Source organism: Semicossyphus pulcher, unplaced genomic scaffold (genome assembly GCF_022749685.1).
Source record: "Semicossyphus pulcher isolate SPU_LCO1_2020_fin unplaced genomic scaffold, fSemPul1.0.p SCAF_11, whole genome shotgun sequence".
Lineage (NCBI taxonomy): Eukaryota > Metazoa > Chordata > Actinopteri > Labriformes > Labridae > Semicossyphus > Semicossyphus pulcher.
The window spans coordinates 20,883,335-20,907,932 of NW_027211615.1; the positions used below are offsets into that span (position 1 = coordinate 20,883,335).

A 24,598-nucleotide genomic window follows, 5' to 3' on the forward strand; every position below is an offset into this window, starting at 1 on the left:
CTCACTCACAAAGGCTGTTAAGGTCTTCACAGAGAAGCGGGGACGAGCCATCTGAACTCCTCGTCACCCTTTCATTATTTGGCTTTTGTTTCAGATTATGCACGACGGAGTCCATGCATGAACAATCTCCCTATCTCCCCTAATTCCTTCGGAGTGCGGCTGGCTCGCCCGACATTAGCGGAGGGAAAATTGCCTCTGAAAGCCTCCGCGGTTTTATGTTTGTGTCAGGCTGCGCCGCTCTTTGCCTCTTTTTCTGCAGCTTAGTCTTTTTTTAAAAATAAAGCAAACTTTGGTCAGACTGTGAAGGCACGCATGAGAGGAAGGCCTCAAAAGGTGACTTTGTATTTAAAGGGAAAACTATGCAGGATCAGGGGAGTTCATTTCTTTGAGTTAACCTTCTGTCACACATCGAAATTGACATCTTAGCGTGCGTGGGCTTGTCTTTAGTATGAAATCAATGCTTCTGGAGGCTTTCTAGCAGTCAAGGTGACGGATGCTGATTATGTTGGGTTGCGTGTGTGTATTTGTGTGTGTGTTTCACGCAGCCGACGAGTCTGCATTCTCGTTTCGGAGCAGCGACACGGGTCGGCTTGGGACAGACCTTCAGAGACACTTTGACATTTAAAAACAACCTCCCACTGACTCGCAAGATAGACAATATATTTGTCACTTTCTGCGGCTCCCTATTCCCTGCCCTCTGTGAACCGCTATACAGACCTCTCTGTGGAGATAAAGATATATATGTGCAAACATACCTATCCGTATCCGTCGCTCTGACACATTCAGGCTGTCGGAAAATGCATGCGAGCGTTCACAGTATTTGGCATCACATCCGTCACGTTTGCACGCACACCACCGTCGCATTTATCAGCAAGCATCACACTCTTCCCACCAGTGCAATTAGAAGCCTTTAAAGCCAGATAAAGGCGGCGCGATAAACGCATCAGCTGCCTTTGATCGCGAGCTCTGACATGCTTACAACAGGCATCAGCATGCATGCACGGCTCCCCACTTGCAAGAAAAAGCATGGGCATCGTCGATCATCCGAAGCCCCCGATTAACATTAATGGCTTTTCTCAGAATTCCATTGGCATCTTCTTGCATTCCAATCACCTAGATTTCATGGCTCCTCTCTGCAGGCAGCCCTGTTAATTGTGAGAGAGGAGAACAGCAATGAGTGCTATCTGCTGAGCCTTTGATATGCACTTATCTTTTAGCAGTTTCACATTATGGGAAAGAAAATTGCCTTTAAAAATGACGGGTGCTTTATTACTTTTGGGCCAATTAATTTAATGAAAAATAATGCCTTTTCGGATAGCGAGGGAGAAATAATTATGTGGAATAATTGACAAGGAGGGACAAGCACGCAGGAAGGAAGTAACTAGAGGTGAATGCAGATTCGGTTGTGTTCTGTGGCTCATAAATAAGACTTCTCCTCTCTTTCAGACAGGCCTCATTGTTTTAATGTATCCAGAGGTATAGCGGAGACTCGGTTTGACGACAGCTTGCCCTGAAAGTGTCCAAAGCATTCAAAGAAGTAGGGCACTCGCCTCAATGTTCCTTGAAGTGGGAGAGACAGACCGACCTAGATTCCCTCCTGTTTATTCAGCCATTTTAGGTGCCGGCTATTCATGTCTCCATTTCAGCGCTCCCTTTTATCCGTATTTCCTGCTCGTGAACACGGCTACTCTGGTTTGTTTGTTGGCGTCTTTCTTCCTCCCCCGTGCCCTCCATCCATATCACCTCTCAGCATCAAAACATACATGAAAGTAGCTCTAAACGGCGGTGACACATCGAGGCAGCTGCAGAGATAACCCACGCTGCTCAGCAGCAGGGGGTCTGATAGCTCGTCTTATCTGGAGAAACCTGGTGTAACCCCCTCCTATATTTCTCTTTTCACTTAAAACAATCATTTTATCTCATTCATACAAGCCTGCTTTCATCCCCTGCTAATAAGATAAATATTCCTCCACGATGTAGGTTAAAGCCTCACAATGAGTCAAACAATTGCTTCAAAAAGCGTCTTTAATCAGTCATCGCGGCTCATCGTCCTTTTATGCATTCCGGGGAGCTCCGTGGCGTTCCGCTTGATTTAGCGCAGCTCCGACGCGCCGGATGTGGTCATGAATTGGAAATGAATGAATGCGACGCCAGACTTGGACTGTTGACCAGTCTCAAGCTGACATGACAGCCACGCACACAGAGGCGGCATATGTCGCCCAGTGTGGCATCTGAAACGTCGCCGCGGGAGGGATTTGACTCTGCCGCCGCATTATGTCCGTTCAGGTGTTCTCTCATACATTAGATCACTGCTGCCCCCGAGGTCACAGAGCCGAGTACAGCTGCAGGCGCAGATACATGCCCGAGAGCTGTGGAGGAGGAGAGCGCTGCTTTTACTTGAGGAAAATTGATTACATCATCTTACTGAGAAGAAAACTTTTTTTAAGAGCAAAATAAGTTGAAAAAAATTGTTCCTAATACATTTTTATATTCACACTGGGGGAATAAAAAGAATTGGGACGGTCCTTAAACTGGAAATATGATGTAGTTGTTGTTCTTTTATCGAACTTAATAAGCAACAACAGCAATATATTACAATAACAGTGATAACAATCATAAAATAAAATGAGAAAGGCTACAAATGTGCAAATTTACATGACAGGATGTAAAGGTGAGTCTTAAGCTGCTTTTTAAAACGCTGCAGAGCGTTTGCGCATAGCCAGAGTGTTCCAAAGCGTTGGAGCTACAACTTCAAAGGCACGATCGCCTACACTTTACAGTCGGACTCGAGGGACGACATGTAGACCCTGGTCAGAAGAGTCTGCAGGGGAGCAGGTCTGAGATACACACAGCTGCCTGATCATGCCAGGCTTTATAAATGAAAACAAGGACCTTAAAATGTATTCTGACTTTAACTGGAAGCCAATGTAAGGAAGATAAGATTGGTGATTGATGTGACTTGACCTGCTGGACCTGGTCAGCAGCCTTGCAGCAGCGTTCTGGACCATTTGTCGACGGTCGGGGGAGGACTTAGTGAGGCGGGTGAAAAGGGAAGAGTCTGAGTCATCTCTAACTCGGCTTGTGAGACAACAGATTTCAACTTGGCAATGTTTCTTAAATGACCTAATGTGTTGATCAAAGAGCGTCGCTTGATCAAAGAAGAAAGGGATCTAATACACTTGGCAACCTTGGAAGCAATGCTATCAGAGGCAATTTAAGGACCTCCGTCTTATTAGTATTTATCTGAAGGCAGTTATCGTTCATCCAATCCTTAATGGCAGGCAGACAGAACATGTCCTGTGTACCTTGTGTTGAGTTTCTCCTTTTTTTTCTTTTAATTAAAATTTCTTTAACCAGGAAAAAGCCTCATTGAGTGTCCTGGCCGAGACAGCAGCAGCACAGTTTAACTAAGTTTCAGACATGCAACACAAAACAATTAAAAGCGCAGGTCAACATATTCTGGGTCACGTTGCGGAAAGTCATTAATCCAAGCATCTACAACCTGGTGCATCCTTCGTCAACGCCTTTAATCTCCTTTGAAAAAGATCTAAAGAGATCAGCTCCCCCAGACCCAAACCCCTCCTGCAGCAGATTCCGAGCAGCAGGAGCAGCAAACCTGAAACCCTTTTCCCCCATTCTTCGACGCACTTTGGGGACAGATTACAAATATAAGTCTTGTGAGTGGGTCACAGAGTGAAGACTGTAGCTTCCAGCATTTTTCAGATGAATAAAATTACATAAGTAATTAGGAAGCAAGTTAAGAATTGCCTTATAAATAAGGACATGCCAGTGATTTAGTCTACTGTCGGACAATGCAGGCCAGGCAACTGGAGCATGCAGGGAGCGATGATGAGCTAGATTTGTAATGAACCTCAATGCTCCGTGAAATCCAGACAGATTGTTGTAAAGGTTTAAAGTTCAATCTCCAATTGTTAATCTTGTTTGATTATGAATCTACTCCACTTATATTTACATGTGAAATAAAGATACCAATCAATCAATGAATTAACTTACTTGATGTTTAATGGCACGGTGGTGCAGTGGTTAGCGCAGCCGCCTCACAGCTAGAATGTTCTTGTTTCAAATCGATTTCTGTGTGCATGTTTGCAGTCCCACAGTCGACCATCGGTGACTCTTAATTTCCCGTAGGTGTGAGTGCGAAAGGTTGTCTGTCTCTGTGTGTGTCAGCCCTGTGATTGACAGGCGATCAGTCCAGGGTGTGCCCCGCCTCTCGCCCAATGACAGCTGGCATAGGCTCCAGCCCTCCCGCGGCCCTTAACAGGATATATACAATGAATGAATGTTTAATACAAATGCACCATTGCATAAGTAGCATTTTAAACTACAGCTTTGTAGTTTAGCGCAGTGTTTCCTTATTTGGGCGTGGTGCATCCTGAAAGTGGTTCTACTGCTCTCGAAGGTCGTGATGTGACTTAAGATGCAGGAAGACAGACAATCCCTTTTTTTTTTCCATTACTGTTTTTTCTAACCTTTGCTTTTTTATGTGAAATGTTAGATAATTGGACCTTTTTGAGGAGATATTTGAATAAACCCCTCTGAGAGGTTTAGAGGAGGAAACAGGGTGGAATAGCTGATAACTAACCGACATCTGAAACATGACAAGGGCTTTAAAACAGATTTTTACACTTGCAAACAGGTTTGGAACCACTGGTTTAATCTTTAATACTGCAGTGTAACAAGTTTATCTTGTGTTTGAAGTATAAAATAAAGTAACATGGAAATACCAAAGTACCTCAAACTTGTGCTTATGACCGGATTCGAGGGAATATACAGATATAAATCCGACAGATGGCCGTGATGTAATCATGCGATGTCTGGTTTGTGTTCCCCGTGGAGGTATTGTTTTGTAGACATTTTTCAAGCCGCGCTGATACATCTCCATTATAACTGTGTTTATAGCAACTTTATCTCCTTACTCAATCATAATCTCTCCGAGTTGAGGCAATTACACTGTAAATGGTGCGAATTTAAACAGCACAAATCTGTATCTTCGGTGCTTAGTGGGAGGGAGCGACCCACGAATTGATATTATCTCCGAGAGACTTTGAGGATTTGAAACTAAATGAATCTCAAATCAAAATAAAATGAATCTCCTCTTCAGTGGACTGTCAAAGACAGAGAGGAATGGAAGAGGAGAAGAAGAAGAAGAAGAAGAGTGTGGATGGGAGCGGGAAGCTTAATGCACTCTATTCTCAGTTAATCATTTTTCTGCAGCTCTCTCCCGCTCACCCCCGAGCCGCTCTGCTCTGCTCTGCTCAGGTCCCTTCTTTCCTCCCCGTCCACTTTCATCCTCGGAGTCTTTTCTCTTTCTTTTCATTCCTTTCCCTTTCCACCTTCATCTCTGACACCTCAGCAGGCGGGGTGGAGGGTATCGTCTTGATCCCAGGCAGGTTACCCTTGGCAACAGACCACCCACCTCTCTGCTGCCAGCGTGTTCTGGGGCGATCCAACTGGCACCCTCCTCCGCCCCCTTTTGGCGGGGAACAGAGGAGGGCCTTTTCCTCTGCCGCATCATCTCCTGTGATTTGGGAACAAGCATCCCTCCCCTCTTTTTTTTTTTTTTTTACTTCACTTCACCTTCCACAATCTAGACCTGCCATAGCCGGCGTGGGATCATAACACTGTCTACTGTAGACGCCAGCCATTAGCATTTAGCATTTTAACACCTGTTCCCGCGCTTGTGGGTGTTAGCACCTCTAATTCTAATGCAGCGTGCAGAGACAACATTGGACAAACAAGGCCTGTGACAAAAAAAAAACACACCCGTCTGTGTGAGTGTGTGTGTGTGCACGTGCACGTTTGTGTGTTTACATTCATCGGCCCGTCTGTTTGTGCCTGGAAGTGCGTGCCCAGAATAGTATGTGTACATAAACAGATGGATGAGAAGCTGCGTCTCTCTCTCTCTTCTTCCATCCCTCTGTCTGTCTCTCTTTTCTCACTCAATGAAGTGCAGTCCAAGCTTCGCTCAAAGATGTTCAAAGACTTGTTTATGGCGCCCGCTCACAAGACGAGAGAGGCACTCTGTCCATTTGGTTTTATTAGAAAGAGTCGCCATGGCACGGCTTTCCCTTTATTTACAATGTGTTCTTCCTGCTCCAATAATTACCATCAGGTTTGATAATTGGGAGGATGCAGCTTTCAAACAGAAATAGCAACTGTTGAGGCTTTTTTCCCTCCGCTTCTCTTTCTCCCCGCGTGGTTTTTGCTTTGCATACCGTCCCAGACATGCTAAGAGGAGCGTGCAAAATACAGAGGGCAGCTCTCCAAACAAGCTGGGATCTTTTGTGTGCCTATTCAAATAATTTCACCCCGTGACTCTTTACCAAAGCAGCTGCGGCGATGCATGCGATTGTGACTGAAGGTGCTCTCACCGGGAGACGCTCTGAAAGGTCAAAGATAAAGTCTCCCTGTGTGTTTGTACTCTGCCTGCTGTATGTTTGCGGGATTCCGTGCAAATACAGACATTACAAGGTTGTTCATTTCAGAGAAATGAGCAGAGCAGAGAATGTAGGATCAGATGTGTCCCCGTCTGATTTATTGCGCGCTGGTTTCATTCTGGAGCGACCAAATAGAAAGTGCTCGAATTCAGCAGCACATTAAATTAAATATCTGCCGAACAGATTCTAATTTGATCACCAAGCTGTTTCAATTTCATTAGCCTGGTCCCTAATGGACTTTCACAGCATATTATTCCATCTAGCACAAATCCCATTCATTGGCTCTTTTTTTTTTCTAAATGAGCCCCCTGGCGCTCGGGGGACCGCGCGGCCCAACATGGTGCTGCGTGAGGTCACACAGAACCTGCCTTCTCTTTCATGGACGCTGGTGCAGAGCTAAATGCAATCAAGCTAAAGAATTATGCCCGGCACCTTCTTAACAGCTGGTGCAAAAAAATCCGTCCAAGCTGCGTATTAGTACAATCACCGCGATGTTTGTACACGTAAGGCCTGATTACACGTGGCTCTCTGCCGCTGCACTCTGCATTGTAATGGTGCAAATGAAATACTGTAGCAGCAGGTCAGACAGATGAAAATTCATGGCTGTTTTAAGTTTTAACACGCTTCTGTGGTTTAGCAAGCTTGTAATTACACAGTGTGCATTATAATTAGTTCAGCTGTGTAGTAGTCTGACCATAAACAGAGACGGAGCATCGCTCTGAACCTTTCAGTAGAGCTGCTCTCTAGAAATGTTTCCTGTTGCCGATCCATTATAACATGTGAGAGCAAAGTGGTGTCTGGTTATATATTTAGTAAAGGCCCATAATTATATGGATAGAAGGGAATGGAAAGGGTACTGCTTGTATTATTTTCACAAGCTGGGCTTTTTGTGACTAAGAGAAAATAGGGGGTTGAGGGTTAGAAGTCAAATGCAGATGTATTTAATTTTAAGAACCAAACAATCAAATTTTTTTTTAAAGATTATGTTTTTAAGCCTCTTGCCTTTATTTGCTGGAAATGTGGGAGGAGTGGGAACGATCTCGGATCCCATCAGCTACAGTCTGACGACGATATAGCCTCTGGGGACACCGGTGAACATGTCGTATCCGGTTTAGCCAGCGATTAGGGATAAACGACTTCCAGTCAAGACCTCCTTTTCTGCGTGCGTACAGAAAAATAAACCGTTTTTCTTGTGTTTGACTTTAATAAACGGGTCTTACCTTTGCTGAAACGTCAACATCATGATGTCAAAATGAAGCTTTGTCAGGTCTGTCCTCAAGAGGAGAAGAAAACTTTTAAAATGCTCGTTTGTCGGATCGATCTGATGCATTAGAGGAAGTCGGGAAATCTGAACGCTTAACGGCTTGCATGCAGACGTCTGTTTAAAGAGATTCATAAGAAGCTAAATCGTTATCAGGTAGCCGCTGGTGGGAGCCGGGATGTCACATGGACTGTTTTGTCCTGCATACGCCGCAGCCTGCTGATATGTGATTGGTCTAAATTCCTCGGACTACAAGCGTAGTACAAACGGAAACCAGAACCCTTCCCGTCCCTGAAATCTACGTCCCTGCCTAAATAGAGATTGGGGATGACAAGCAGCAAAGGGCAGAGGGTCGGAGTCGAACCTGAGGCTGCTGCGTTGAGGGCCGTGCTTTCATACATGGGGCACACGCTTTAACCTCTGAACTAAACTGGCGTCGCCCTATCCAATAGATGATTTAAGATTGACAGTGACATTTTTTTTTCTCTTTTTGTTCCTGTAATACAGATTCCTGGTGCAGGAAAATGTGTCCTATACCCCCAGGGCAGTGTTAAAAGAGCTTGTAGATGCAGTAGATAATATATTTAGCAATACTAATAAGAGAAGTGTAGATTTTACAAATTCAGACAAACAAAGTACTGACACACTGGTTATTTGCCTGTTATTTATAGGGGATGCTGATTTTTCAGTTTCCAAAAATGCTAAATGTACATTTAAATGCAAATGATGCATAAAAATGTCTCACAGTGATTCAGTGCAGATGATTTATAAAGGACAATGTGCTCAACAAACTTGAGAGAAGAAGATAGTGAATAAAAAGTTTTTCTAAGAGTATGAAAATGTATTTAATATATTATAAACTTTGGTCTGTAGTTCATGAAATAAAGTACAGATTCATTGCTCGTGTATCCAGCATCTAAAGGTTCTTTCAGGGACAGAGAGTTTGCTGAGACGCTGCAGCCAGGACACGTTCAGTAAAGTATAGTAGTGATGATTAGGATCAGTGCAGTGTCAGTACTCCCAGTTCCAAAAGGCTGAAAGTGATAGTATAGAGCCGGAGAGGACTCTGCTGTAACATTGATAAATGTTTTCACCGAGCCATCGGCCATTAGTGTCAGGGCAAGTTACAGCCACAAGAGCGGACAAACAGGAAACAGAGAAAGAGTGGGTGTAAATAATTGATAAGGCTGACCCTGCGCGATTCATATTCTGCGGCAGAGGATCAAAGAGCGAGGCTCCGAGTTTGACATTGAGCCCGAGCGCAGGAGTCACAGCCATTACCTTCCTCTGCAACGCTGCTGCTTGTGTTGGTATTAAAAATGCACTGACTCGTCCTCTTCAGTCTGGGCTAACGCTAGCTGGCACTCCTGGGCATTAACCAACTGGCTAATGGACTCACTGGTATTACCCCCGCAATTACCTACAACAGCACCCCCGCTTCAGCTCGAGTAAAGTAAGATGGCAGCCATTTTGTGCCTGTCCATTCGATGAAGCTGTTCCTGGCTCTCTCAGGTGTGAAATATAGCCTGTGTTAGACCTCTGGGTTCTTTTAGGTGTGATCAATATTTCAGAGGCACCAGGCCTCTGCGCCTTGTATCCTCCCACATCTCCTCTCACAACAGCTCTGCAGCCGATTATGAATGTCTGAATGAACCGTCGAGCCACTTAAAGATTAATGAAATTTCACAGTTTTCAGAGGACTGTTCATTTGAATAGTGCATTAAGACTGTCCCTGTGCAGATCCGGGAGCCTTGAACCCTGCAGTCTCTGCTTCCTATACCAGAAAGTAAAACCGTGTCTGCACTGTTTTATTCAGTCCCACCGTGGAGTCTGTGTTTCCAAAATTAGTGCCTTTTTGTGGTGCTCGTCCGTCCGCAGCGCTAAATATGCATCACTGCTATGAGCAGCTACATGTATATCAAACTGTGCTTTATTCATGACATTAAAAAATGCATCTGTACTTTCTTTTAAAACACTATATGTCCATTTCATCCAGTCAAAGAAATGCCCATGACTCCCAGTATACCTCAACTTTTAAAGGAAAAAAAAGTTTACTCTAAAACCAGCTGTGGCATCAAGCCACGCTTATTATCAGATTTATTTGCCTGTGCTCTCAGATAAAAAGAAACACATTAAAACGTCGCTGTTCTTTCAGAATGGTCGGCCTTGTTACTCTGTGTAATCCAAAGAACTCTCTGTGCCAGGTTTTCAAAGAAAGGGCCCTCTATCAGAGAAATAGCCCCCATGAAACCTCCTGTCAGCGTGTTCTGTGGATTAACCAGGGTAAGAGGGACATTGTTTTTTAGTAAGACACAGTGCTGTTCAAGTTTTTTTATTGTACTTATTAAATGTTGTGTGCGCCACAATTTCAGAAACAAGGCTGGTTCTGTATATAAGGCTCTATATCAGTAGCGTAACATAACTGTGATGGGCCCCGCTGCAAATACGTTTTTGGGCCCTCTCCCTCGCCCTGAACAGAAGCCCACGCTCGTGCGCACAGACACACACAACCACTCCAAACTGTTTCAAAGCAGACGCTTTATGTCATCCTGTTGAGACTCACGGCGCGACTCTCATCCAAGCCAGCCGATGATCAGAACCACGGACAGCAGCCGTAGCGACACGTTTATCTACTCTAATCAAACAGCCTGCCTGAAACCACCACAGCCTGATTCCTTTAAACTACAAAACATCCCAAACAGCTACTCTGTGTGTTGATAAGCATAAAACACACAACCAGAAGAAAAGCACAGAAGCTTTAGAATATATGCGTACACATTATGAATGACAGCCACTGAGACAATGACATGCAGACCTCTTAGAAGTTTATCCTGCAGGCCTTGCGCTCAGCAAAGTCTGTGTGATCTAACTGATTGGTGAGGTTAATTTTACATCTTAACATCCATATTCCTGCGCCACAGTGCGCTGACTACCTTTCACCCAACGTGTTTAATAAACTGGCACCAGTGGACGTTCGTCACGAGCCCCAGTGGATTGTTACGGTCGCCACGCACGGCTCTGCACCGGGCTGGGGGATGCTATAGCCCCGTCACAATACCACATAGCCCCAGTTAAGGCCGTTGACGACCTTACAAAGACTCATTTGTGGACATCTATAAACTTTTACGCAGATCTTTCACACCGCCAGAAACCTCTGCGTCATTTGAGCACAGTTTTCCCTGCATACGTCGCATGAAGACCTGAGAAACAGAATGGCAAACCGTTGACTCAGCAACCTTGCCTTCCTGTCCATTCACGCAGAAAGAATTAAGGCCCTGGACCTCCAGAAGATTATGGACTCATTTGCACTAAACCACAACAACAGACACATTGTCCTTCTGTAAATACAACACTTCATGAGTTTGCAATACTAACATCACCAAGATTGTGATATTTGTTTGACTTATTTATTTGTGTGCACCGTTAATAGACTGTTTACACACACTGGCTGCACTTTAGATGGGCTGTTATTTTCATTAATTTTATTTCTGACATTGTGATTGACGTTTAATCCTTTACATTTAATGCAAAGCTGGACGTGTGTATTTTCTGTTTTCAATAGGAACATGATCACCAAGATTGTGAGTTCAAGTGTGCGCACAGTTAACAGGCTGTTTGCACTTCTTGTTACGGCTGCACTTCTTCTCATTATTAATTTTATTCCTGACGTTATGATAGCCATTTTGTCCGAAACATTACCAATGCATAGGTGTCTGATTTTGCATAAGATATGCACTTGTCATTCTGGATGGATCGTGTTGTTGTTGCTGGGCGCTGTCCGGTGCTGTTTGGTGCTGAAGTCTCTCACCTTGAACTTTTTTGTCCTTGCCTGTAGTCAGTTGTTTTAAGCTTTTAGCTATTTAGTTGAATAACTTTAGGCCAAATTGAATTAAAAACTACATTTATATCGGATCTGCTTTGTACCAGAGCTGCTTATAAAGTAACTCTAATGTCATGAGAATCTATTATTTTCTTAGCACCCCCAGGTATTGGTCAAGCTCCCCCTTAGCACCGGTAGAGAAAAAATCCTGGTGCTGTGCCAGCCGGTCGCACCGCCCATAATTACACCAATGCTCTTTATATATACTTTTAAAGACAGGCTAAAATCAGCGTTGAGTTAGTCTCTCTCTCACCCCCAGCAGTAAAACGGCAGCCCATTGATTCTACTGAAGATATCCATTTTATATAAATGGGTCCCAGTTTAATAATGTAATGTTTAAAAACGTTAAGGGGTTACAGCCGGACATTGACATTGTATTATCAGCAGTAGTGCTTGATCTGTTGGGGACTACTTTCATAGGAGGATGGATTTTTCTGCTCTAGTGAGTACATCAAACAGGACACACTGTATGAAGGATTTAGTCAACACTAATGATGATGCCCGTGTTCGTTTGAGTGAAGGTTCATGTCAATCAGTGACATTTACATGCACCTTTATTGTGTAGGTTTAGCAAATGTTCTGTCCAATAACTCACTTATTTGGTTGCACACGCTGTGTATTTGCATTTTTATGACTCAATTTAGTTTCCTTCAATTTCACCAGTAAGGTAACATAATTTCAAGGACCCCAACAAATATACCACTGATTTCACTTGTCAAAGAGCCTGTCGAGTTTTCAGTTTATTCTCTACGTGAAGAAATGACTTGCATAAACACAGCCTCGAACATCCGACCCCTCTGCAAATTCCAGACTCTCCAGCCTGATACGCACAAGAACAGACAGCTACAAATCACCGCGCCGCCTATGAGTTATCTCTGTCAATTACTGACAATAAATGGCTTTGGCACTGTGAAGGCCAGGTGCATCAATCCACGGTGTCTCACGTTGTCCTAGCTTCTCCACTCTATTGATTCGGCTTCCACTGCTTCCATGATCCACTTTTGATGACCCCCCCCCCTCCCCCCGACCACAAAAGCTAACTTGAGCGCTGATGTCAGATAAAAGGCTGGATATGTAACCCAAACTCCCGCCCTGGGACGTGTTCACATTCTTGATATGAGACCTCCCATTTGAGACCTAATATAGATCCACTGGAATTATCCCACTACAAGTGCTCTGCGCTCGGACCGGATTTCAATCAGGGCTTGATTGAAATGCCTTTTGTGGCATAAAAACTCCCGCTTTAATAAGATCTTTGGCCTTTGAAGTGCTTTCAATGCACATCATCTTACAGAAAATATCTGCTGGATAAGCATATGAATTTATCTACTCCTCTCTCCGTCTTGATGCCTAGCTTCCTGTCTCCCCAGCAGAGCTAAGCGTGCTAACTCTACCCCTCTCACCTCCGTAAGACGTCCCTCAGATGTATGTATCTGTTTAGAATGACCATTCAGCGAGCTTGGGCTGGAGTCTATTGTGACCGGGTTTGTCCTCTGTACAGCAGCTGTCTGCTAAGAGCCGCCTGTGATGCCTGTCTGCAGGATCGCCCACCGCTGCTTTGAGTTATTCTCTCTCTTTCACTCTGCCCGAGGCGCTGCTTGTGTTGGAGGCATTGATCGGCGCTGAATTGGATTGCGGCGGGCCTGATTACTGATGTCAGTGTGCGCCGGGTCACGTGGGACTGCTCCAGCTCCTCGTGCCAAGCCCGGGCCGCGCAAATCGAGGAGGGAAGGAGGGGGGAGCAGCGTTGCTCTCTGGAATTACATTTATCAGTCTTAGTTGCACAGAGGGAGCGAACACAACATGCCCACACATACTGTACACTTATGTGACACGGAACAAAACGCCAACATAATCCCCTTCTATTCCTATGGCGCTAACACAGCCAGTATTTGTGATTGGCATTAAATAGAGAGTGGGAGCATGTGTGAGTAGAAAACGGCTTCAGCATATCATAGCAGTAAATGACCACTTTCCATACTGTATCGTCGTGTTTAGAGCGTTTGCTTTGAGAGTGATTGAAAGGCACAAAGATTCCTTAGCGCAAGGTTACACTCTCTGACTTTGTGTGTGTGTGTAAGTTTAGAAGTGATTCTCCGCGCATCATTTGTTTACGCCTGGAATTGTGGCCATCATCTTTTCCACTAAAAGAACAATAGCCATTTTTCCCCTTTGCTCAGGAGACAATGAAGTGCCTTCCCGCCTCGCGAGCGACAGGCCAATAAAAAACGTAATTGGATCTGTCAATCAAACATTGCTGCAGCGCGGGGCAGGGGGGTGCGCTGGCAGGTGGGTGGCGGAGCCGGACAACAGGAGTAGTGCAGAGAAAGAAGGAAAGAGGAGGCATTGCGAGGAGCTACCACACACCGCCTCCTCTGTGCGCACTGCCCGGAGGCACTCAGCAACCGTTACAGGGGTGTACAATTGTTGTGTTTTGTTGTTTGTTTGTACCAGGGCCAGAGGGGTGACGATCTGTCTTTGTTTGTAGGTATTAGTGGGTCGGTGATGTGGCTTTGATGCGACTACACAGGAGAGCCGGGGCTGCCACAGCCTCTGAAGGTCACAGTGGATGTACTAGTGCTGATGCGTCTGTCTGTGCTTTGTATGCGCGCAGGCCGTCAGACATAGTGTGCTTTTTTTTTTTCCCTACCAGGAAAAGGTCCTGTCATTAGTCAGGAGAGCCGGGATGCTTTAGTAGTATTTTTCACGGTACAGCACACACACCGAACATCACCTTGTCACATTAAATCATCAACATATTTGTGTGTGCGCTTACTTTTTGCCTGTCTAGGTGCGGGGAGTGTGTGTGTATCTGTGTGCCAGCCATACATTTTACGCACACGCGCTTTTATTGTATGCATTTGTCTGTTGCTCTAAGTTTTAATGACAACTGCTTAAATTAAGAACCCATTTACAGCCTCCGACAGAGACGTTAAGTGCGCGTTCAGATACTCTGCTTGTCTGGCTCCCACTCTGAGCTCTACCTCGGCTTTTAGGAGATGGCTTTCTCGTGTCTTCGGCGACATTCTTTTTCCATTATTAGCCGAAGCTGGAGATTGTTACAGAGGAGAGCCACTCGTCGTTCCCTGCATTATGGTCTCAAGCACACTGTAATGCTGTTCTCCCCATCTTCTTTCATGAATAGACAAAGGATGTTTTAACTGTAAGTATGAGCGAGGCATTGAATACACGGCAGGTCCTCAGACTTGGCTCGGTGGATAAAATGGGCTGTTGAGGAAACTACGGTGTGTGCGGTTACTGCATGCAAAGTCATCGCACTGCATAGTTTGAAGAACTTCCTGAAAAGTTGAAGGATTACATTTCTGCTGGATGCTCTGTACCCTAAATCAAGACAAGAATACACCCCTGCAGCCATGCGCTTAGAAAAATGCAAAGACACAAAAACAGGATCCTTATTTAAAGAAGCTGTGTGCTTTCTTCCGTGGTTTTCTAGGTGCTCTACTTAAAGAGCAGAAATGTAGGACTGAACTTGATTTAAAAGTAAATATTTGCCCCTTATTCATCTCATGTGTGTTTCTTTTTCCTTCACAGGAAAAATGCAGAGTAAACCAATTTATAAAATGTGTTGCTGGAGCAGAAAACTTGAAGTCTAAAGGCCTGTCGGCACCAATAAACACCCTCTTCATTTATTTACAGAGTTGGGAGGGTTACTTTAAAAATGTATTCCGGTACAGTTACTAATTACCTGTTAAAAAATGTAACCTCATCCAATTATCATAACTTTAAAGTAACTGATTACTTTCAGTTACTTTTGGATTGCTTCAATAAATCTCCAAACAAAGACGAGAGAAAAGAAATGTCAATACTTTTGTCATGTGCGAATGCCTTTTTAAATCAATAGCGGTAATTATGCACATTTAAATGTACTTTGTTAAGTATGTTATTCACACTACTTCACACTCAAACTTCAAGTAAACTGCGATAAACTTATTCCAGTCTGGGGCTTGTGTTTTTACCCACACCATCCCAACTGTTTTCAGTAGTAGAAGAAGACGACGACAGGTTAGCTAACATTTGTAACTGGAATTCTGTGCAGCTAATATTAGCGGTTGGTCTTACCTGTTAATGTTTCTTTAAATTAGACGTCGAGTCGAACTTAAAGAAACAGTACATACACTGCACTGCGTCGTCGCTCCCATTTCCACCCAGTGAAAGCCTTTTTTTCACCACAGGCCACAGCAACCAGAGACTGTTGATGTCGTGAAGCGTCGTAGAGATGTTACAGTGTTACAATTTCATTTAGCGGATGCTTGTGTCCAAATCGACGTACATGTGAGAGTTAATGCAACATAAGTAACAAGTTTTTGTTTTTTTGTGTTTTTAGTCATAATCATTAGCAGCATCAACAAGGTCAGTACAGTCATCATCATCATCATGAACATCCTAATCAACATCAGCAACACCCTCAATGTCATCAGGGTGTCGTAACGTGTGCGCGCAGGTGCGTGGTGTTATGAGAGACGGTCAGACGGACGGTTAAGAAATGAGACTCCAGATGTTATAGAGCATCTTTGGCATTATATCGTCTTCATTTTAAAATGTGTTTTAAAATTGTAATCCTGCCAGTAATCCCCATTTTTAATAAATGTATCTGTAATCGAAATATGAAATACAGCTGCCTTTTTCTGTATCCTGATTACGTAACGCTGCTACTTGTATTCCGTTACTCCCCAAGCCTGCTTATAAATCTACACTATAGCTTGTCATAGCAATCCAGATATATTAAGTATAATATTATTCATATAATAGCATTCAGGGTTTTGTAAAGTATACGTTGGCCTTATTAAGTGCTCTTCTAGGGCGTTAAGAGGCCATAACATTATATAGAGATCTGCAGGTTTAAGTGCGTGTCATTTCAGTTCTTGCAGTCTTGCAATGCTCTCATGCCAACGAGCACTGTTAAACTCAGCCTGACATTATCAATGTCTGCATTGTAACACTTAGCCAGGGCCACTGTCTCAGATGATCAGTTAACAATACGTGTCTGCCCCCATGTGTGAGCCTTCTTAATTTTGCTTTTGTTATGAGAAACGGTCCCTCTGCTCGTGCCTTCTAAAGTAGGTAATTACACTGAGAGATTCCCTGTGGGGGATTAAAACAAATGACACAGAAAACACAGCCCTTCCCCATCGCCGCTCACTCAGGCCCTGCCTCCTGCCTCCGCTCTGAAACCCTCCGCTTGTAACGCCTACATGCCCATGAATACGCAAGCAGTCACAATAAAACACGCTGGCAGCTCATGAAAATCAGTGGGGTCGAGGGGAGATGAGTCAGGGAGCGATGGGCCGGGATCACGATTTATGGTCACGGTGAAGCTGCTTTAGCATTAGGAGCTAAACAAAACATATGGTATTCATCCAGTTGGTAAGGGCCGCTGCAGAAAAAGGCATCTGTCCTGCCAGTTTGTGCAGTGACAGGCTGCAGGGAGCATTACTCATCATTACAATCTCTGCTGGCAGCCTATTTTCATCACATTACAGGGGTATAATGAAGCGTAGCGAGCTAGCGTCCTCAGGTTCTCTGAGCAGTTCACCATTAGCACCAGCCGGGGGCATTCATCCAAGTAGCTTTATTGAACTTTTACAGTATAATTAATTAATCAGTGCGCAACAATACGTGGAACCTTGGAAAAAGTAGCATTTGAAATTTGTACGTTCATTTCGCTTTGATGGAAGTTTCTGGTTCATGTTTAAAGACACTCACTCCCTCTGCTCTTCTTCTCTTTGTCTCTTTCCAGGAGCAAGGAAAAGTAGGTGTGACGTTTAACATCGGGACGGTGGACATCAGTGTAAAGGAGACGACCACGGCGGTGAACGACGGCAAATACCATTTGGTCCGATTCACCAGGAACGGGGGCAACGCCACTTTGCAGGTGGACAACTGGCCGGTCAATGAACACTTCCCCTCAGGTAATGCCCCTCTTATTCTTTTAATGTTTAATGTGTGCAAGAGATTAACGAGTAAAAATACAGTTTTAAAACCACTGGACACCACCTGAGAAAAAAGCTCCAATAATAATATCAAACAGTGATTCTTTGCGGGAGATGATGCCAACAAATGAACATCTGATTGTTTGAGATTTCCCCAATAAGGATGTCCTTAAGCGGGGTACACACTATAAGATAATCAGGCCGATTTTGGGCCCGATTCCCCCCTTCCAACAATCGTAAGCAAAGTCCCGATTTTTTTATGGTTCTGTTCTGTTAAGATTTTACTTCCCCCGATCTGCTCCGAAGGCTGTCGTGGCCGCACCGATTTCAAATCATAAATATTAAACATGTTCAACATTTACGATTTGTTATCCTGTTCTGTGGGGGGCCCCCGGAGGTCAGCCGAGCACGCAGTCTGTGGATTGTCACATGGAACCGAACGATAGCCAATGGGGAAGCAAGCTGACTGAAGAAGGAAGCACGACAACCGCAGCCATGGCGACAAACGCAAACGGGGTCTCCACCACTTCATCCACAGTTAAAAAGTCCAAAAACTGTCATCGCTAATTCTTCCAGCCTGTCGTGACCGCGAGAGATTTAGTGAGATTCCCGGTGTTGAGAGTCGGACTCTGGTTGTTGGTGAATGAATCTGTTAGCGTGTGGTGTGCTCTCCGCACACTGTAGGAGCAAAACTGTTAAATCTATGATTACATATCGTCATGTGTGGGGTCTCTCACATTTTCAACATCTGTTCAGATTTGAAAGGCAATACCTTCTTATGCGTCCGCTAACAGGCTAAGCTACATGCAGCTTGTTTGAAGAGGAAACAGTTTTTCGCCACCTTCCGCGCGCTTGCTTCGCCTCGAACCTGTTTTCACTGGTTAAAAATTCTGCTGACATCATTGACTTTTACATCTTTCCTCCAGTCAGCATTCCACTTTGACAACGAGAAACAGATAGACGAGGTAGAGAAACGGCACTTCTTGTATGATCCACGGCACCCTTTTATACGACTGTGAGATAAGTCAGCTGCTCTGACAGTAACTGACAGTTAAACAATGAAACTTTATATCACAGCCTATATAATTGTAAGCCGCAGCGTACAAATCACAAAAATGAATCATTCTAGCCGAGGAAATGATTAAACTTCAAAAAATTAAGTTAGTTATGAATAAATTACTTTGACGTTTCTCATTTGCAGAGGGAGAATAATACAAATGTCATCCCCTCCCCATGCTGCAACATTGCTTTTAATGTATCAGGACAGTTTTTCATGCTTTATCTCCCTGCTGCTGTATATTAGAAGAGGTGTGAGAGGCATCTAGCTGCAGCTGGAGCACACTTTGCAGACACTGCCTCCAAAAACTCCACCGTCTTGCTCCCACACCTGACTCCACAGGAAAGGAGCTCCCCAAGCTGGAATCTTTTGTCTAGCGAGGGGCATTAACTGTGCAACATCTGGCCAATTGATTTCAGGGAAAGGGATTTTAAGGCACCAAGAGGCATTCGGTCGTCAGGCAGCAGAGGAGAGCATAGAGGCAGAAACCAGGGGTGGCCTGCTGGCCAGATAAAGCTGCAGCCTGCCTGTATCTCTCACTCCCAGGTCAGCACAAGCAGCACAGCAGCAGAATACAAATAGGGTCATCAAACAGAGCTCGCTCCATTCGGAGGCTCAGGCGCTCCCTTCATTTGGCACCGAGATGTGCCGCTCAGCTAGCGAGGTGAGAGAGCGAGAGAAAAGGTGAGGGGGAGAAGGAAGGGAGGAAAAAAATCCTCTCCCGCTTCTACATAACAGTCAATTAAATTAAGCTGGCTCTCCTGCTCTTTGATATCTGTGTCTCCTTGCTTTTCAGCTTAGGAGAGGAAACCTTTGTTTCCTCGTTCACTATTACCCACTCTTCCATTTCACTTAGTCAGAGAGAGGGAGACGCACAGGGAAGCAGCACGGGCACAAAGTGGCTGTTGAGGCAAGAAGAAGCTGGGATGACAAAAGATAATATGAAACCTCATTGATCTCCGAGGTGAAATTTTGCCACATAGGCAAGACATAATTGGACGGAAACAGATGTAGAATAGATAGGCGATGCTGAAGATTAAATGGAGCTGCATTACCAGATGTGACGCTAATGTGAGCAGAGACGTGTCCAGAAATACAACCGTCATCACGAGCTAAGATAGTTTCTTTCCAAACACTGGAAAAAAAAGAACAAAAATGCTGATGCGACCATCGGTAAGGAGCACACAAATAGGAGTTGATCCCTTTCACTTCTCAGCCCTATGTCTCAGCAGCCCTACAGCGTGCTCCGAGTCGCATGCCTCCACCGAGGACAGGGCAGCAGCCTCTCCTGGCGTGACCTGGCCCGCTGTTTTGGTTTGGTTCAATGCCAGCGCAGGTGATGCTAATCTCTTCTGTCTCTGGCTTTCTTTTGCCGTCGGCTGTCTTTCGCTTTTCTCTGAGCAGATAAAGTTAGACGGGTTTCATAACTGCGATTCAGCCACGGTTGTACTGGAAAATACTGAGAGACTCAAAAAAAAAAAAGTGCACACAAGCACGCACGCGACTGACGTCTCCGTTACGCGCACATCCACACTCACGCGCGCAAATCGAAGGAGTTGACATAATCAGACAAATGTGAGCGCTTTGCTGCACAGATGCATGATCTGCCGCGCTCCTTTGTATCTCTGTTGTGTATCAAACAAAGATGCAACTATTCTCCATCTTCAGTAAACGGTTAAACCTCCACAAACATCATAATTATCTCAAATGGCTCTTTGAATCAGACTCTGATGGTTGTTTTCTCAAACAACATCAATACGTCTGTCAATATCTTGGATCCAAAGCCAGCGCCAATTCAGAAACCGCTGCTAAATGCTTGTTGAGTATGCGTCTCAGAAATGCACAACAGAAAGAGCCGGGGCCTCTCTAGCTTTGGATTCCTTCCAAGTGATCCCATTGAGGTTTGTTCCCTTTTCTGTCCGCCTGCCATTGTCTTGGAAAGGAGTGGAGGTCGGGGGATCGAATGCGTGGTAATTTCTTTTTCTCTTCTGCACAGGTAATTTGCAGGGCACTCAGTGATAGTAATTCAACGATGATTGATTTTTTCTTTCACCCTCCCTCCCTTGTAAAGGCGTTGTCATCTCATGAGTAATTACATGTTGGGCTGCAGACTCATCGACTGCTTTCTCACACTCCCGATGCTTAACTTGAAGGCAGCAGCCGCCACAAGGCTCTCAGGGGCGCTCAATAAACAGTTACCGGATCTGGGCATGCCCTCTCTCCCTGCTAAGGAATAGGTGAAGACAAAGGTGTTGGCGGATTGCTTGTCATTCAAAGCTGCCTGCAGAATAGCGAGGCTGTGCAAATTGGACATCTCAACAGCAGTTTTTGAAAAGTTGGCTCACTAAAGCAGAGAGGCATAAGGATCTGTTGGCAGGCTGTGTTTAAAACAAGACCTGCCTTAGATTATTAGTGAAGCAATTTTAGATCAGATTTCTATACATTTACCTTTGACTTCTTAATAGAACTATATTTTAGTTTTTGTCATTTCTCAGAGTTCTAATAACATAAATCTACGGTGGCCGACATCGCACTGCAACGGCCCAAACGATTTCCATTAGAAGAAACGGGCTGCAAATTCAGAGGCGATGTAAATTCAAAAACACATGCAAGAGTCCAAAACAAATGCAACGTCAGGAACGCGCTGCAAATGAAAAAACGTGCTGCAAAAAAGCCCAAAGAAATGCATTAACATCAAACGCGCTGCAAAGTCAAAAACACATGCAAAAGAAAAAATGCTGCAAATCCAGTCCACACAACGGATGTGCTCCAGGCCTGCAGGGGGCGCTCAGTGCAACAAGTGTATTATTGAGGGGATGGAGAGAAAGAGACGAGGCAGTGAATTCATCACTTCTCAGACTTTGTAATGTTAGACGCTGCTGGATCAGAGTGTCTCTGTCGTTCATGTGCAAAAACACAACTTTATAACATGAGCAAAGAAATTCTGTTGAGAAACAAGCTCCCGCTACACAGATAGCTTTGCTAAAGTAACCGCTGCTAACTGTAGCTTCTGTTAGCCGTGCAGCTAGCGGTACTTCATGATGACTCTGCCCAGCGCGTCGTAACATGTTTGTCATTGACAGGAGAGAGAGAGAGGGAGGGAGTTTTGCAGCGTGTTTGATGTTCATGCATTTGTTTAAACTGAACCAAAACTGGATATTTAAACAGGCATTACAGTTTAAAGAACAACTGTGTCGCACTGATAAAGTTTATAACGCAAAGCAAAACCCCGTGTTTGTTTTTTGTTTTAATTTGTTGTCGCTTTCAATCTAAGAATGTAAAAATAAAAGACATAAAAATATACATATAACATTTTAATCAGAATCTTTTTTCCACCAAGTATGTTTACATGTACAAGCAATTTGATTTAGCCTTCGCTTCGCTACTCTGAAAGAGACATTCATGCAGCTCACACCATCGAGGACAAGCTCAACAAGAGAACATAAACAAGCCGCCATGTACAGGTGTACACATTAAATTACTATGTGTCTATTATGACATTGAAAATACAATGCTTGCATCTCAGGAGCAATGTCAAGTATCTCACCATCATGAATGAGGAGAAAAATTTAACATTGAGATACAAAAGGGCTCTCATTCTCTAACATCCATTCTGTGTGCTTGGACCTTTCTCCATTTGCACAATAGGTCCCTGGGCCAGTGTGCAAAGCGAAGGAGTGGTAGACGAGTATGTTTTTAAGGAGCTTCTACTTGTGGATGCAGGACGCTCTTTAATATAAATATAAATGCAGCCCGTCAAACTTCTCTTGAGAAACTGCCCTCCAAACATATTATAATGTTGGATTGGACGTAAGACAATGCATCAGAAGCCCTTCAGTTAAATACACTTGTAGCATGCTGAGGACACTGATCAGAAGAGGCTATTTATTCTTGATTAGTGGATCTTGATCGTACACTTGATACATGAACTAATCTACAGTCAGAGTCCATTTTTTAAGGTACACCTGTACAATCTGATACAATAACTTATGTTTGCTTTTGATTTACACTCTTAAAGAGGTGCTTATTTAACTGTGTACATAGTTTGAAGTTGCGTTAAACTGGCAGAGGTGGAAGTAACGAATTACAAGTACTAATTGAATTGCTTTTACATGTACTTGAACTTTTTGAGCATTTTTCAAAGTCAGTAATTTTACTTTTACTGAAGTATGTTTCAAATAAAGTGAAGTAATTCACTACATTTGTACATCCATCCGTTACTGAGTAAGATATTTATCTACGAATATTGCGAGCTCAGACGCCAAATCAAATGCACCGCATCAAAAACACCGAAGTGCAGAAGAGCTGCTAGCCGGACGCATAACCAACCACGGACGGGACAGAAGAGAGTTTTTTCTTTAAGCAGAAAAAGCCGTCAGATCACTCTCTTCAAAGCCACCAGACTCCATTAACAAAAACAGTCATTTTAGGACACGCAGAACACGGGATTAGCTGGTCTGCCGCTACCTAAGTTATTTGGGAACTGAACTAACCCTTTAAAACAGCACACAATAACACAAACTAACTAACCGATCGAGGCAGCGGTAGACCATCAGCAACCCCCGTGTTCTGCGAGGTTGAATTACTGTTTATGTCAATGGAGTCTGGTGGCTGTGAATACGATCTCAGTCTTTCACGAAAGATTCATGTCTCGTCATTTTGACAACAAAACAAGTAAAAGTCTGATTTTATATCATTTGCAAAGGATGCATGTGTAAGGTAACCATGGCAACAGTGGTTTATTATAAAAAATCCGCGGGGTGGGAAAGTAACTGAGTAACTTTTTCTTTGAGTACTTTTTAAGTGAGCTAATTTTTAATTTTACTTGAGTACGATTTCAGTCAAGTAACAGGACATCTACTAAAATTTTTCAGTCCTCTCTTAACCTCTGTAAACTGGACTGCATCATATTAAAGTATCCAATCCCTTTAACAAACATGAGGGGAGAGGATTTTACAAACACAAATATTGTTTTATGTTTAATCTACACAATTTACAAAAAGTGATTATACGATAAAAGATTTGTGCTTTGTAATGCAGATAAATATAGAATTTAGACTGTCCCATTCTTCTATACAACAGTCTAACCGCACTGATCCCATACAGCAGCATTCCTCCTGCAGCTTACACGTGTTCTGTGTGTGTGTGTGTGTGTGTGTGTGTGTGTGTGTGTGTGTGTGTTTGTGTGTGTGTGCTGATTGCTTTGTCTCTCCCTTCCCTCTAATTATCCCCTCCCTCTAACAGTGCCCCCTCAGATCTCCAATCTTTTTCTGTCCTCAAATTCCTCTTTATCCGCGTTCCTCATCCTTTTTCCTTTCGTTCCTCATCAGAGCCGTGCATCTCTCCTACAATCGTGTGTACTTTTGTGACAACCCACATTACTGCAGGGGCTTGTCTTTGTTTAGCGAGAGGGTTCCAATTTCCTTATATAACGCTCCGAATCCCTGCACTCTTTGATTTTGGATTACATGATCTTTTTTTTTGCGCGAGTTTGAATCTTTGAATCAAAGAATTACGCGAGCGAGCCAGGCGGAAATTGTGCATCACACTTTCGCCGGGGCTGGCTGGGGTTCAGGCGCTGTCTCAGATGAATGACCATTGGCCTAACTATGCTGGCCTGGGCCTCGGGGAAAGTGTGTCTGCGTGTGTGTGCGCTCCATCGTTTGCGGTGGGTACAAGAGGGGGCGGTCATAACGAGGGTGGCCTTGTGTTCTTTTTCAGATGCACTCAAACACACAGAGACCTTCATCCATGCACCGCTGCACCCAATGTCAGTACTCCTACCACCTGAAACAGACACAAAGAGCAGCAGCGTTTCAAAATATCTGCCGATCTTTGTCTGAAATACAGACAAAACAATTCCTCGGGAGCAAGATAAATCCCCCGCGCGTCCCCGGGGCCAAACACGATTAGCCCTATCAGAGACACAATCTCTGTCGTTCTCAGAACCCCAGACTAAGCCGAGTGTAGAAGCCGCCGGTCTAATTCATC

At 44.1% G+C, this 24,598-nt stretch overlaps 1 protein-coding gene across 1 annotated transcript in view; it reads left to right on the top strand.

Moving 5' to 3' along the window:
• The window catches only part of LOC138583747 (neurexin-3b), a 255,381-nt gene that overhangs the window by 186,672 nt on the left and 44,111 nt on the right, over window positions 1–24,598 (top strand). Inside the window, exon 13 of the mRNA XM_069655717.1 lies at window positions 17,358–17,529. Coding sequence (XP_069511818.1) covers window positions 17,358–17,529 — 172 coding nt within the window. The remainder of the gene's footprint in view (window positions 1–17,357; window positions 17,530–24,598) is intronic.